Source organism: Hylobates moloch, unplaced genomic scaffold (genome assembly GCF_009828535.3).
Source record: "Hylobates moloch isolate HMO894 unplaced genomic scaffold, HMol_V3 SCAFFOLD_1, whole genome shotgun sequence".
Taxonomy (NCBI): domain Eukaryota; kingdom Metazoa; phylum Chordata; class Mammalia; order Primates; family Hylobatidae; genus Hylobates; species Hylobates moloch.
The window spans coordinates 219,962,229-219,977,765 of NW_026652276.1; the positions used below are offsets into that span (position 1 = coordinate 219,962,229).

Here is a 15,537-nt window from a genome sequence, read left to right on the forward strand (position 1 = left end):
AAAGCCTTTACCTGCAATGCCATACCTCTAAATATCTGACCCACTCCCCTAAGACAAAAAAAAAAAAAAAGCTTCCTAGGTGCCAAGCAACCCTGCTTGTCCTTATTAAACTAAACAAATAACACTTTTAAAAAAAAAAAAAAAAAAAACGAGAGAGAGATCCTTGCTTCTGAACCTCACCCTGTTCTGGGTCAAAAGATTGTCAGTTCCTGTTAGACTCTGCCCTGAACTTGATGTATGAATTTTAAAGAAAGTCAGTCCTTTTTGTTCTATAACTCAGCGGGATACATTCCCACAGCCAAATTTGAATCCCTTTCTCATTCATTCTTTGCCAAGAATGTAAGGTACATTTTGCCCTAAATTTAGGAAACAAGAAAGGCAGCATCATTCTCAATATGCCTGAATAGACTTCTTCTCCTTACAGTTCCCAAAATATTACATAAGTTAAACATACCTGTTCTGACCCAAGAGGACTTCAGCAACTGAGATAAGTTGAGTTGTGGATACTGGAAGGCTACAAAAGGGAAAGAATTAGGGAAGGAGAAAAATATCTGTAAAAACAAAGCCATGTTTACAACAAAGTCCCAACACATTGTCTTTACTATTTAGCTCTAAATATGAAAGAACAAAATGTCAGATTAGCACGAGGACGTGGACAGTGGCAATTTCTGAACACATTAGTCTCAAGGAAAAAAGAGAGAGATCAAAAGAAAGGAAGGGCCGGCTCCAGCTATGTCACAGGACACTGCTTCACAGAGAGGTCACCGGCAAGTTCTCCTTTGAATGTCACTGTTCCACAGCAATGCATGTTCACACCATGCCCCTCAGAGCCCTGGCTTTCCCAGCAAGGTCTCAGGGTAAAGTGACCACACGCGTTGACTTACCCAGGGCCAGCCAGTGTGCCCCACTGTCCGGCATCCTCATTTTAGCCATACACACACTGAGCACAACTGAAAATGGTTCTTTGTAAATAACAGCTTTATCTCTGTCTACTTTCATATAGAATAACTTCTGTAAAGGTATTCTTTTTAACTTAATTAACAATACACTAAAATATATTACGAATCATTAGGCCATTTGGTTGTTTCATTTTGAAAAAGAACTTGAATTTTTTGGCCTGACTTCAACTCTGGAATCTACTTTTTTTTTTTTTAACAAATGTCTTCCCTTTCCCCCACTGCCTCCATTTGCATTGTGAACCTAGTTGCTTCAGTCAGGAAGAAAGGTTTCATGTTTTCACTTATTGTTTTTATTTTAAAATTTACACAGTAAATGTCACTCAAAGCATACAGTTTAATGGGTTTTGATAAATGCATATATGTTCACATAATCATCACCACAATGAAGATACAGAACAGTTTCATCACCCCCAAAACACTGCCTTCTGCTACCCTTTTGTAGTCAAACTTTCCTGCGGCCCTTAAGTTCTGACAACCACAGATTCGTGCTCCCTAAGTTATGCTTTTTCCAGAACTCGTGTACTTTTTGATAGCACCCCTTTACTCTCCAAATAATAAAGTCAGGCACGGTGGGTGAGCAGGGCTCTGCAGACCCATCTGGCCTGAATCCAATTTTATCAGATTTATATTCTGGCACTCAAATCAGATATTTCATTTGAAAAAAGTGGTCCAGGTGAAAATAGTCTGTATGATACTAAAATGGAGAATCTATGCCATTTGCATGTCATTATACATTTGTTCAAACCCACAGAATGCACAACACCCAGGGTGAACCTTAATGTAAACTATGGGCTATGGATGATGATGCATCAATGCAGGTTGATCACTGTAACAAATGGACCACTGTGCTGGGAGATGCTGATAATGGAGGAGGTTATGAACGCGCGGAAGCAGGAGGTATATGGGAAATCTCTGAACCCTCCGATCATATCTGCTGTGAATCCAAAAACTTCACTTAAAAATTCAAGTCTTTTACTATTATTCTAAGTGAAATAACTCAGGAATGGAAAACCAAACATCGTATGTTCTCACTGATATGTGGGAGCTAAGCTATGAGGACACAAAGGCATAAGAATGATACAATGGACTTTGGAGACTTGGGGGGAAGAGTGGTGGGGAGAGGGGTAAAAGACTACAAACATGGAGCGGTGTATACTGCTCGGGTGATGGGTGCACCAGGATCTCAAAAATCACCACTAAATAACTTACTCGTGCAACCAAATACCACCTGTACCCCAACACCTTATGGAAAAATAATTTTTAAAAAATCAAGCCTTTTAAAAAACTAAAAAAATTTTAAGAAGAGGTCTTCCACCAAAAATGCCCACCATTACCTCCCCAGCATGTCCAAGAGGGCCATACTCACGCTCTGCGATCTGCAGCACCGGGTATCCCAGATAGAAACTGAACTCCACCACACTCAAGTTCCTCAGCAGCTCGCTCACTTCCGACCCATTCAAAAATCCCTGTGTGCTTTTAACCGCAAAGATGATATTCACCGGGCCCCGCCGAGGGGTCACCCTTGAGGAACTGACGGTGATATTCAAGATCTGAAAGAATGATGTCAGGATAACCTTCTATAATAAAACATTCTGCTGAAAGCTTAGTCATGATTTCTCTCTCACAGGTCCTCTCACCGATTTTTTTAGAGGAGGTAAAGTTTTTAAAGGAAACATAACTGGCTTTCTAACCTGGTTCCCCTCTGTAAGAGTTTAACTGCTCAGTTTATTGAAAATGTTTTTTACATTAAGTGATGAACTGAGCACATGTACAGCTCCTCCCACCCCGAATCCCACTGAAATAACAATAAGCTGAACAAAGGGGAATAAATCCACAACAGCACTGAGAATGGAAGAAAACTAGAGATTCCGTCAAGCCTCTGGGGGATGGAGAAAGGATGGGATCGGATTGATATAAACCAGAACAGAGAAAGCCAGAATCCAAAACATACACAAGCATGGGCTGCAGCAGAGCCGAGGGCCATGCTCTCCAAGAGGACCAGGAGGGGCTCCGTGGCAGAGATCAGCAGGAATGAGACCAAGAGCAGGCTACGCAGTGGCAATCAGTATAATTAATTACAAGGCTGTGCCAAAGAGCTGAGTCCATTGCCTTCCTCCTCCGTCCTTTCTAACTGCCACACCCAGGCCAACAGAGGTGCTAGCAGCAGCCAGGCCCTCACCCAGAACAAGACTGCTCCCTGAGGAAAACAAACCCCTGTCTAAGAGGACTATGGTGGGTCTGGGCCCTAACCAAGAAGGTGGGCAGAGGCTAAGATAACTGCCGTGCACACCAGAGACAAAGAAGGAAAGAAAATGAATGAAAACGCAGCTAGCTCTGCCCTGAGACACACACTAAAGTGCCTCAGCCCCCAGGAAGAGCCTCTTTATCTACACGCTGGAAGGAGAGGGTTCCCTGTCTGCTTGTCTCTGACCACACACTGCACCCAGAGAGAAGCCCATGCTGACACACTCCACCCTGGACCCAGCGCTCCGACGAATTTTCCCACCAGGAGATGGAGCTGACATAGAAAGAGATCCCCACCGCTCAAGTGGAAAGCTGTGCCAGCTACTAAAATGAACAACTTGGTTCTTCATTCCTAACAACAAACCAACAGTCTCCAGATTTTACAGAAACTAACAGCACAAAAGCAAAGCACCGAGATCAACACGCAGAGCAAGGACTGCAGAGAAAACAGGAATGACTTAGGAAACAGAAGACGCATTTTAACAATTCTAAATAACGTCCTCAGAGACTTTTAAGGCGACACTGCATCATCGCGGGAAAGCCTACGATGAAAACGGAGCAAAGAACAATGAACAAAAAGCTTGAAAATTCAATAGAGGGATTGCATAACATAATGGACACAGCTAAGGACTAAATTCATGATTTGGAGGACAACATTTAGTAAATCTGTAAAAACAGAGAATAAAGAGATGGAAAATATGAGGAAAAAATAAGAAACATGGAAAGTGGATCCAGGAGCACCAAAATCTATTTTAACATCCATTTTGGAAAGAGAGAGGAAAGAATGTAGAGGGAAAAAAATCAAAGAAATATAAAAACATCAGCAGTTTCCGTATGATACGTACAACACCCGTTCTTAGTAGCTATATGGAAACAACAGTATGGGTAGGCATTCCCCCATTGGATATTTAGGTTGATACTATTCCTTTCTAGGTAATTCTTGAGTTTCCTGAATATGGTCATGTTTCTTCAGCTCACCGTATCTGAGCTCCCTGGGTATCAGCTACTCTGCAACCCTCAAAGATGCTCAGCCCGTGCACGCTATGCCGACCCTATGCCACAGGAATAGATCAATCCCGACTCACGTAAACTGGGTTTCCGCCACTGGAGGGAATAAGAGGCACATCTTAAACAATGTGGAACAATTTCCCCTTCAAGGGCAAAAGCCTTCTGCTCTGCACTCAGTGACAGTCTCACCTGCACCGTGAGGTTATACGTTCCCTGGTGGTGTTTTCTCACTTCAAAGAGAGCTGTCATTAGGCCTTTCTCGATGCGCTGGGTGAAGTTGCAGAAGCCAGTATCCACACTCGGAGGCACAAACTGAAGTACTGAAAAGAAAAGCAATCAAAGTCCCAAGAATGAGGTGTTTGTGTTTCTGAAGTATTAAGGAATTAAGAGAGAGAAACACAGTATCTAAATCAACTAATTCATCCATAGTATGGGATTAAGTACTGTGATGTACCATTTCTACGTATTTTCTCACGGAAATGTAAAAAGCAACTTTGCAGTAAATGAAGACATGCAATGTGAAGGTGACTGGTATCATTTTAAAATGAAAAATATCTAAGATAAGAATTTGAGTATCAAAAGACACAACAGATGGAAACATTTCAAATGTATATAAATTCATTGTAGATGAATTCTTGAATATTTATGGGTGAAATGACATGATATCTGGCACTGCTTGAAAACACTCTAGTGTCCACAAAAACGTTCATGGGGGATAGATGAAACAAAATTGGTGATGTTGATAAATTTTTTTAAAGCTTAACCACGGGTATATGTAGACTTAGTATGTTACTCTCTCTACTTTTGTAAATGTTTGAACATGTCCACAATGAAAAGTTAAATATGATGTTTAGAAATTACTGTTAACAGCCAGGTGCAGCAGCTCACGCCTGTAATCCCAGCACTTTGGGAGGCTAAGGCGGGCAGATCATTTGAGATCAGGAGTTCGAAACCAGCCTGGCCAACGTGGTGAAACCCCATCTCTACTAAAAATACAGAAATTAGCCGAGCGTGGCGGTGGGTGCCTGTAATCCCAGCCACTCGGGAGGCTCAGGCAGGAGAATTGCTTGGGCCCGGGAGGCAAAGGTTGCAGTGAGCAGAGATCGCACCATTGCACTCCAGCCTCAGCAACAGAGCAAGACTCCAGCTCCAAAAGAAAGAAAAGAAAAGAAATCACTGTCAACTTCATATACATGTTTAAAGTCTTTATCTTTTAGAGGCTATATAGGCTGAAATACATGTGGGCAAGATGATACGATGCCTGAGATTTACTTTAAAATAGTGCAAAAGGAGGGGAAGTAGATGGTAGATGGGGGTATGGCTATAACAAGACTGGCTAGGAACGGAAAAATGGTTGAAGACATATGAGTACATGGTGGTCTGTTAAACTATTCTATGTACTTTTGTATATGCTTGAAATTTCCCATAATTATAAACACTTTTATAAGTTAAATAATAAGGTCAGGTGTGGTAGCTCACACCCGTAATCCCAGCACTTTGGGAGGCCAAGACAGGAGGATCACTTGAGCCCAGGAGTTCAAGACCAGTCTGGGCAACTTAGGAAGACCCCATCTCTACAAAACATAATTTTTCTTAAATTCCTTTTTTTTTTCTTTTGAGATAGGGTCTCACTCTGTTGTCCAAGCTGGAGTGCAGTGGCACGATCTCGTCTCACTGCAGTCTCCACCTCCTGGGTTCAAATGATTCTCCTGCCCCAGCCACCCAAGTCACTGGGATTACAGGCGTATGCCACCATGTCTGGCTAATTTTTGTATTTTTAGTAGAGATGAGGCTTCGCCATGTTGTCCAGGCTCATCTCAAACTCCAGAGCTCAAGTGATCTGCTCGCCTCAGCCTCTCAAAGTGCTGAGATTACAGGCATGAGCCATCACGCTTGGTCTAATTTTTTTTATTTTTTGCAGAGACAGGGTTTCATCATGCTACCCTGGCTGGTCTCAAACTCATAAACTTAAGTGATCCATCTGCCTCAGCCTCCCAAAGTGGTGAGACTACAGGTATGAGCCACCATAACTGGCCTAAAAAAATAATTTAAAACAAAATTAGCCGCGCATGGTGGTATACACTTTTAGTCCTAACTAATCAGGAGACTGAGGCAGGAGGATTGTTCGAGCTCAAGGGTTCGAGGCTACAGTGAGCTATAATCACACCACTGCATTCCAGCCTGCGTGACACAGTGAGAGCCTGTCTCTAAAAATCATCATCATAATAATGAATTCTAAAAATGATTTCCAATATTTTAGAAATATAAAAAAATAAAATGAAATTCTTTTTACAAATAAAAACAACTACGCTGAGCTGTCTCACCTGTTTGAACTTGGAACCTGGACTCCGGCACAAGAAAAGAAGGTTTCACAGACAGGATTAAAGGAGTCTGGTCACGCACAAGCTTACTGTTTATAAGCACATTTATGACGGATATTGCCGTGTAAACGAAAGGACCGGATGTTACCAGAAAAGTGAAGTCAGTAAATAGTTCATAAACCTAGGGAAATAAGAAATACAAAGACAATTCAAACTTAAAGGAAGTTGTGTTAGATAGAAAAATAAAAAATTATAAACTAAAAAAACTGGTAGTTTTGAATGAAGGGGTAGTGCATCACGGATAATCAAAATTTTATTTTAGTTACTGCTTTTACTCTCTGTCAACCTTTTCAAAAACAGCACAAAATTATAAGAGCAGCAAGAAAGAACAGTCAGAAATATGAACTGAATAATGAGTTACAGGGCATTCAAGCTGTTTGTTGTATTTAAAACACACAGAAAAGAGTACTTATCCTATTGAGCAGCACTGTCCAAAATAAATATGCAATTTAACAATTTCTAGTGGCCACATTAAAAAACATAAGAACAGGTGAAATTAATTTTAAATACCTTTTACTTAATGTATCTAAAATATCATTTCAACATGAAGTCAATACAAAACACTATTCATGAGATATTCTACACTCCTTTTTTCACTGCATTTTTCAAGTCTCGTATGTATTTTCCACCCAAAGCCCATCTCGGTTTGGACGAGCCCCATTTCACTGCTGCATCGCCACGCATGGGGCGCAGTTCTGGTTCTGGATGGCTCTGCTCTAGATGGACTGTGGCTTTCTGGGATCATTGAGGAGAAGTGGCACCAGCGTGGGATCCGGTCTAAAAGATTTGGATCTCCATGTCTATCCTACCAAATGTCCAGAAAGATGCGCCTGTACTCACTCTAACGTCTAATTTAAACACGAATCCAAGTCCTTTCATGTGAATCAAGGGAAGTAAAATCATCAAGGCTGTCACCCTAGACTGCTGCCTCTGGTCTGAGAGCCCTTTGTTCCAACTCTGCCAACACATCCCCCAAAGGACTAACCCTGACCTCACGTGCGATCAGGAAAGACCTCCTCGATGCAGTGACGGTGGAGTGCAGATCCAGAGGATGAGCAGGAGTTAACCAGGAATAGACAGGAGGGAAGAGATGAAAGAGAATGATTCCACGGCCATAATCACCTGCCTCTAACCTGGGGCTCTCACGTCAGCCCCAGTCTCACCAGACATCACACTCCTGCGCTGCCAGGACTCACCTTCAGTTCCACTGCACGGTTGAAGTGAATCCTCAGTACTTCTTTGATTGCTGTAATGATGTACTCCTGCACAGCTCTTCTGGCCAGCACTGCAAATGAAAGCAAACCACCAAATGCATTTTCATGTCATTATGAATAACAAACACATCAGACTTCTGGACCCCAGCACTGTACCAAAATGTATTAGCAGCTCCAAAAGTCTTTTTGTAAAATAAAGGCCAGACCAAGACAGAACAGGGGTTAAGGATCTAGTTGCTGCTAACTACCTGGAGAAGAACAGCAGTGGGGACCTTGAAGACATCAGGTCAACTCTGCATAGCATCACCTCAACACACTAAGAAAACCCTCTTTGCCCCAGATAGGTTAGATCAGGAATTAGCAGTGATGACCCAGCCGGGGTACAAGGAGCTTCCAGTTCTCATTTTCACTTGGACAAATTCCAGGCTGTCTCTTGGCTATGTCCCTGACAACAAAACATGAGGCTTTAAAAGCTCTCAGAAGGAACATTTTTCTTTGTTTTTCGAGATGGAGTCTGCTCTGTCACCCAGGCTGGAGTACAGTGGTGCAATCTCAGCTCACTGCAAGCTCTGCCTCCCGGGTTCACACCATTCTCCTGCCTCAGCCTCTCCGAGTAGCTGGGACTACAGGCACCCGCCACCACGCCCGGCTAATTTTTTGTATTTTTAGTAGAGATGGGGTTTCACCATGTAGCCAGGATGGTCTCGATCTCCTGACCTCGTGACCCATCAGCCTCAGCCTCCCAAAGTGCTGGGATTGCAGGCGTGAGCCACCGCGCCTGGCCAGAAGTAACATTTTAAAGGCCTTAAGATGCTACTCAACAAAACCAGATGACATCTTCCTCTGTAAAATGAGGTCTCCTACCCCGGTGTTTCAAGGCAAAGGTGAAGAGTTTTTACCACTAATCATGGGGAAAAATGAGTTCCACAATTCCCACATATTAAAATTTTATGTAGGAAACAAAATATTTCTCATAACCAAAGTCTAGTTCTGTTTAACTGTTTTCATATTTTAAAAGTTCCATTTACAAATCTATACTAATAAGTAAGCCTGTCTCTCAGTGTTTAGTAAGCTTGTTCTTTCTCCTATTTTTTCTCTCCTCTTCCATCAACTTCCCATAATGCAGAATTAGAATACACTTGATATTATCATTGTTTTCCATTTCCTGATTTTAATTTTTTAAACTGGAGACAGAATCACTCTGTATTCTTCATTCTTTAAAACACAAATATTTAAGTTATTTTTGATTTTTTTTTCTAGGAATCAGTGATCTGAAATTTTTTAAAGGTGGGCGGGGCTTCTTTATTAGTTCATGAGACCATTGGAACAAATCCACAGCCCGCAACCACCTTGCTGAGTCATACCAGCAGCCACCTCCGCACGGCCCACATAAGCTCCAAGTGGGCTGGACTATAGACCTGAAAGGGAAAAATAAAATGAGTAGGAAGCAAAGGGGGAAAAGTGGAAAGAAGGAAAGATGCCTTATTTAAGGAAAGAAATGGAGAGGGAGAAATGAGGGAGGAAGGAGGAGGGGACAGAAAAGCAGGAGGGAGGGAGAGGAGGGGGAAGGAAAGAAGGAAGGAAGGGAGGAAGGGAGGGAGGGAGGGAGGCAAGAGCTAAACTCAGGGGAAACAGAGGCCGAATGGGAAGCAGAAACAGAAAATCCCTAAAGAGGAAAGCAGGAAGAACACATTGTAAGTAGCCCCACACAGCTAAAGACATCATCGGTCTAAATGCCACTCTGCAAAGTCCCCACAGCCACCACCATGACCTCCACTTTCTCTAGGGAATCTGAGAAAGCTATAAAACTGCAACAGTAGGATATGAGGACACCAGTCTTTGGGAAAAGGGATCATCAGCAAACAAATATCTTACAGATCTTTTCCTAAATGAATGTTTCCCATAGCTAAGAGAAGAGAGGTGACAGAGACTTCCAGAGGCAGCGCAGGGTCAGAAAGGCCCTGGGTGGAAGCGCAGCTCACGCCTCCCAGGGCGCATGCAGGCAAGTGCTTCCTCCGCCATCGCAGACCCCCAGCACCCAGAGTGGCTCTGCTTCATCATCACAGAGCACACAGGAAGAATCCTTTCAGGGGTACGTGGAGTCACCTCAACCTTCTCGCCACACTCTCTCACTAATGGATAACTATGAAAAGGACAGCAAGGTCCAATCTAAGCGAAGGTGAGAAATGAGCCGATACTTCCTCTGGGTCAAAGGTATCACCGGGAACAAAAATGGCACTTATCTCCGCTAAAAGACACAATTTAACAGCATGGACACTTACACACAACTCTGGACATTTACAAAAACTGTTCAAGTGTACTTAACAATGGCTGAATTTTACTCCAAAGAGCTGTTAAAAATACATGGATACCTAATAAAGGCACCAAATGTCATTAAGTGTACACCACATATGAAAGTTAAATCCAGCTGTGAGGACTCCTAAAGAAGCTTTCAGTAACTCTTTAAATAAGCTGCTTACAACTGACCACTTTGTAACAATTTTGTACCTACTTTGTAATAATTTCGTAAGAAGGAAGAAAAGTATCATGAGCCTGAGAAACTCTTTTCCCTCCTCCCTGGACTGCTCTAATCTTGAGATTCAAGTTCATGATTTTGTTCCAACCACATTTCCAAGCATAATTACCTGCTCCTCCCATCACAATGCCTAATCTCCAGCCATGATGACTGTCTCCTCCCCCAGAAGACAGTTTCTCTTCATCCCCAGATGACAACATTCTACTCTTCCTTTTGTGGGAATCTCCAATTTCACATTCTTCCAAACCCGTCTCTGATTATCCCAAATAGCCACTCCTGGAGAACTCCACAGTAACCGCTATTACTCTGTGGCTCAGTACCGTCCTCCTAAGCCCTGAGGTGCTCACAGGAGGGCTGTGTCTTACCCATCTGTATATCCCTAGAAGCTTCCAGAAGCACCTCACACATACTAGGTGCTCAATCATTACTTGTCATGTGGAATAACGAATGTTTCCCTTTGGCGTGTGGGGAGAAAAGGTTGTCCTGGCCTCATTCTCCAAAGCCATTCCCACTGGTACAGTGTTGATCACTGACGCTTACCTGCCATCAGGATCCTCGCTCCCACCTGCTCACAGGGATGTGGCACTGTCACAGTGAGCAGAGGCTCCCGGCTCCCCCGACCACAGAGAGGAAAAGACCCAGCATGTTCTCCTCCTTCTCCCCCTTCCACAATCTCTGCTCCTCTCCTTCCAGGTCCACTCCACCCCACTCCTTCTCTACCTCTTCTGCCGTTTTCGTCCCCTTTTTCATTTCTGTCCTCCACTCCTACCAAAATCAAAACAGAGGGCAGGCTGCTTGTCAACACCAGGCTGTGGTTCAGCACAGGCACGGCCCTCGAGACCACACACTTGTCATCTCTCATGAGGAAAAATGCTGAGACCCTGACCAGGCGGGCCACCATCGCGGGATGTTACCCTTGAAATCAGTCTACCTGTCAGGCATGCCCTCAGGCTGGCGCCAGCTTCACACGACCACAGCAGCCATGCAACTGCAAGGGAAGCTGCTGGCCGGTCTGCTAGCAACCCAGGCTGCAGTGGGGAGGAGACCAAAGGCTGAGACTGGATTCAGAGGATATTTAGTCACTCTACTTTTCTTTCCTCGGGACCTAAGTAGCATTTACAGGGACCTATGAGAGCAAACAGTCACTCTACTTTTCTTTCCTCGGACCCAAGGAGCATTTACAGGGACCTATGAGAGCAAAGTGCAGTCTCCTTTCAAGGAAAAGTAAGAAGAGTAAATGAGTAGGAAATTGCAAGGGTTGCCCTTATATAGTTGCCCAATTCATTGCTTGAATTAAACAAAAAAAATGTTTGTTTAAACTATGTCGTCCATGCACCTACTGGGTTATGGTAGGACAAAGATCCTACCAAGAACTTCCAAGGCTTGTTTAGTTCTTGTATTTGTTCTAATATTTATTCTCCTTGAGACTGCTGACTGATACGCATCATCCCGTGTGTGCCTCTGACGTGCTAGGCAGGGGCTGAGTGTTCTGCAGGGACTGATGCATTTAAATCTGAACAACAGCCCAATGAAGCAGGTTTAACTAAGCTCCTTGTTTAATGGGTGAGATAGCAGACTATTAGAGAGGATAAATAACTGTCCTGAGAACTCGCAGGAAGTAAGCCTAGGAGTGCTACCTGGGAGTTAACTGAGCCCAGCGCCTCTGCTCTTAACCATGAAGCTCCAAGCCTCACAGGCACTGCACATAAGCTCCTTAGAAAGATCGCCCACCCCAGAGAGGCGGCAGGAAGCTGGGCCTTACCAGCTGTGATCAGATAGGCATCGGGGACTGTGATATCACAAACATATGGCGGCTTGGCGGTGGCCAGTGTTGGTGTGTCGACTGTTGCTTCGAGAGTGAAGGCAGTCACGGGATGCAGGGACGGCAGGGGAGGAGCAGCGCTGCTCTCTGGGGGGCTCTGACTTGCGGCATCGCTCATCAGGGTGGAGTCGAGGGGACCACCAGTGGCAGCACCGGTGCTGGCTGTGCTCACTACCGTGGAGGTGTTCAGTGGCACCTCTGTGGGTGTGAGTGACGGGCCCACGACAGTCAGCTCTGTGGGCAGAGGGAAGGGGGTTGCTTCAGAAACAAACGAGGATCCTGATGGCAAGTACGTGTCAGTGATCAACACCGTACCAGTGGGAATGGCTTTGGAGAAAGAGGCCAGGACAGACACGTGACCGTCTAGAGCACTGATTTGGTCATCAGGAGGTGTCGGAGTTGAGAACAAAGAAGACTCAGTTAAAATGGGCGTTGTGTGGACAGTGGTCAATGGTGATGTTGCTTGAATCCTGGCAGTCAAAATGTCAAAAGACTCAGAGCTGGGGGGCACCAGTGTGGTGACTGCGGATTCATGGGAAATGAGTGAAGACTCAAGATAGGAGGTAGTTTCAGTGAAAGCTGAGGTAAAATGAGCTTCTGAATCCGTCAGTGAAACCGTAGACGCTTCAACAAACTCGAGAGAATCAGAAGGGAAGTTTGACCATGGTGACACCTCAGAACGGCTAGGTAGCAAAGTGACGGTGTTTAAAGGCAGCTCGGAACTTGGCTGGAGCTGCGAAAACTCAAGATTTGTGGAACTGGGAAGAGACAGCTGAGATGACTCCAGATCACTAGAGTCAAACAATGTAAATGTCTCAACCAAGGTAGTAAAAGACTGAGATGTGAAGGGGGACAAGTCACTCGGCATCAGAGACAGAGACACAGGCGCTTCCGAAGGCGAAGAGATGGAGCCGCTGAGTTCCAGCGGGGGTGTTGAGAAAAAGCTGGATGCAAAATCCAAAGCACCTCCGGGTTTATGCTCAGAAAAACTGGAACGTTCTTGGTCAGAGAAAAGTGAAGACTCCACTGAAGGAACCAGACTATAAGGCGTAAAAACACTCAGGTCTCTGACGGCAAGCGACGGTGTGTTTTTGTTTGCTATGACAGAGAAAGATGAGTCAAGGAGAATGCTGGTGATGACCGAGAAAAATGCAGTGGTCACGCTGGATGGTGTCACTTGGGTTTCAGCCACAGACAAGGAGCCAGCAGTAGGATCAAGTGACGCTGGCACAGAGAGGCGACCATGGGCAGGGGTAACCTGTGTGGTTGTAACACTACTCATATCCACCTCGGCAGAAATGCCAACACTCATCTCTGAGATTTCCATGGATCTAGAAGAAAGTGGGACCATAGGTCTGGAGGGGAAAAGCGTATTAAATACTTGAGGATCTTCCTCAAATTCAGAGAAGTCTGCTACGACGTTACTCATTAGAGAGATGCTGCTTTCTTCTAGCACAGTCATGGACAGAGTCTCGGCACCATCCCCTGATCCCACGTCTTTCTCCATGAGGCTCGTGGCCAGAACTTGCTGAGGTGAAGGCACAGTGCAGGCCGCGCACCAAGTGTATGGTCTGAATGAGGACACCAGGCTCAGGATATGAGTGTTGTCCACAGGACCGGGGAGGGCTGAATTGCTAAGCAATTCTGATGTTTTGCTGGAGTCGCTAGGGAGAAAGGGGTTAGATGAAACATCAGCTGGTGAAGCAGAGAAGGATGCAAATGCAAGAGGAGTTGAAAGCAATGCAGAATGTGTCCTGCTGAATGCAAGGGCTGCGTGTGATGCAGTCACAGTAGGGTATGTTCTTGGAGAGATGGTTTCTTCTAGGCTTTGACTCAACACGGTGGTCACATCGGTGTATCTGTCTGCACTTGTGGCCCAAACCTCCTCTGCAGGCTGTGAGACCTCCCCCAAGGAGGGAAACGGTACAGTAATGCCATTGCCTAACGGCTGTGGCATTGAAGACCAGGAGCTAAAAAAAAGGGTGGTTTCCACACCCTCTGTTAGGGAAGCCACAATCTCTGGCAGAGTCCTGCTTGATAAATGACTGTAAGCATCAGTAGGATAAAGCACCAAATTCCTGCCAGGAGTTGGAATGATGCCCTCAGAGGTGCGAAAAGCTGACCGAAAGGTGTGGAAATGACTGGTGGACTCAGCATATGCCGCTGGTTGTCGCGTTGTGTTCTGCCAGCCCGATGTCACTTCTTCATCTTGTAAAGAAACCATGGGTAATGACGGAGTGAGCACAGGTTCTAACGCTTCCCTGGGCAGCCCTGGTGGGCTGACTGTGATATACTGTATTGGAGAAACCATCCGTGGAGTGGTCCAGTGAGTATCTGGCAGAAAGTTATCCATCTCATCGTCATCGATGGCCACCTCATTACTCGTCACTGACACGTAAGTTGCCACAAAGATGCTGTGATCTGCTGTACTTTCGGTCTGTTTTCCTTGGTTAAAAAAGGCTGTATCAAAAGTAGTGGCAGATGGTGGGGCTGTGACATGGAGAGGACTGCTGTGCTGGGACCTGGGAGCGGTTTCTGTTAAGGCCACTTGTGCAGCGCTGTGCCCAGTGCTTTTCTTCAGCACGAGCTCCACGGAGTATAAAGAAAGGTTGTGCTGTTCCGGCGAGAGCTCATCTATCAAGAAAATCAGAGCTGGGTTAGTGCAATGCATTGGAAGTCACACAGCTAACGTTTTGTTTCAGGCATGAGAATTTACTCATTCAACAAACATCCGTTCACCATAAATATCCATGAATCACCGTCAGAAATTAAACAGCTAGTTGGAAACCAGAAATTGACAGAATTATCACCAGGACAATATCTGCAAATATTCCTAAACTTGGGCACTGTTTTTACCTAAGCTGTGTATGTGTGGGAGTGGGGAGGGCATATTTACATAGCTTTTCCCACAGAACCATAGGACACTGGAAACAGAGGAGGCTGTTTAGTCCATTTTCTCTCATTTATGACATGAGGAAAGAAAGGTTTCCAGAAGGTAAATAAATCAATTATAAGACCACCCAGACAGAGTGGAGCTGGAATCTGAATATAAGGCTTCCTTGACTCCAAAGCCTGTGTGTTTTCTCTTCGGTGACAGGAGCTGGCTGCTACGAGAAATAAACACGACAACTCATTGCATCTCTCACTACCCAAGTAAGAGAGCTCCCCAGTTCCTTAGCTGTGCTCCCCAACACAGTTGCTGAGGCTTCCACATGAAGGCCCCAGGCTTCCTGCAGCCTCAGCTTTCACCATTTCCTGCCCCCCTCTCAGGCCTTCCCAGCTATGCTCTGGCACCTGCAGTGCCCCAAACCCAAACACTCTCCGGCCTCCATGGCTGTGCACATTCTCACCCCCGCCTGGAACGCCCCTCCCC

General features: G+C 45.0%; 1 protein-coding gene across 3 annotated transcripts in view; it reads right to left on the reverse strand.

The window, feature by feature from the left end:
• Positions 1–14,640, reverse strand: part of KIAA1549 (KIAA1549 ortholog) — a 117,100-nt gene extending 102,460 nt beyond the window's left edge. For all 3 annotated transcript variants that reach the window (XM_058427099.1, XM_058427098.1, XM_058427100.1), the window contains exons 1-6: positions 12,105–14,640; positions 7,789–7,877; positions 6,536–6,713; positions 4,401–4,531; positions 2,326–2,509; positions 455–514 (exon numbers count right to left, since the gene is read on the reverse strand). In XM_058427099.1, coding sequence (XP_058283082.1) covers positions 455–514; positions 2,326–2,509; positions 4,401–4,531; positions 6,536–6,713; positions 7,789–7,877; positions 12,105–14,517 — 3,055 coding nt within the window. In that variant the 5' untranslated portion in view covers positions 14,518–14,640. The remainder of the gene's footprint in view (positions 1–454; positions 515–2,325; positions 2,510–4,400; positions 4,532–6,535; positions 6,714–7,788; positions 7,878–12,104) is intronic.
• Between the last annotated feature and the right edge of the window lie 897 nt (positions 14,641–15,537).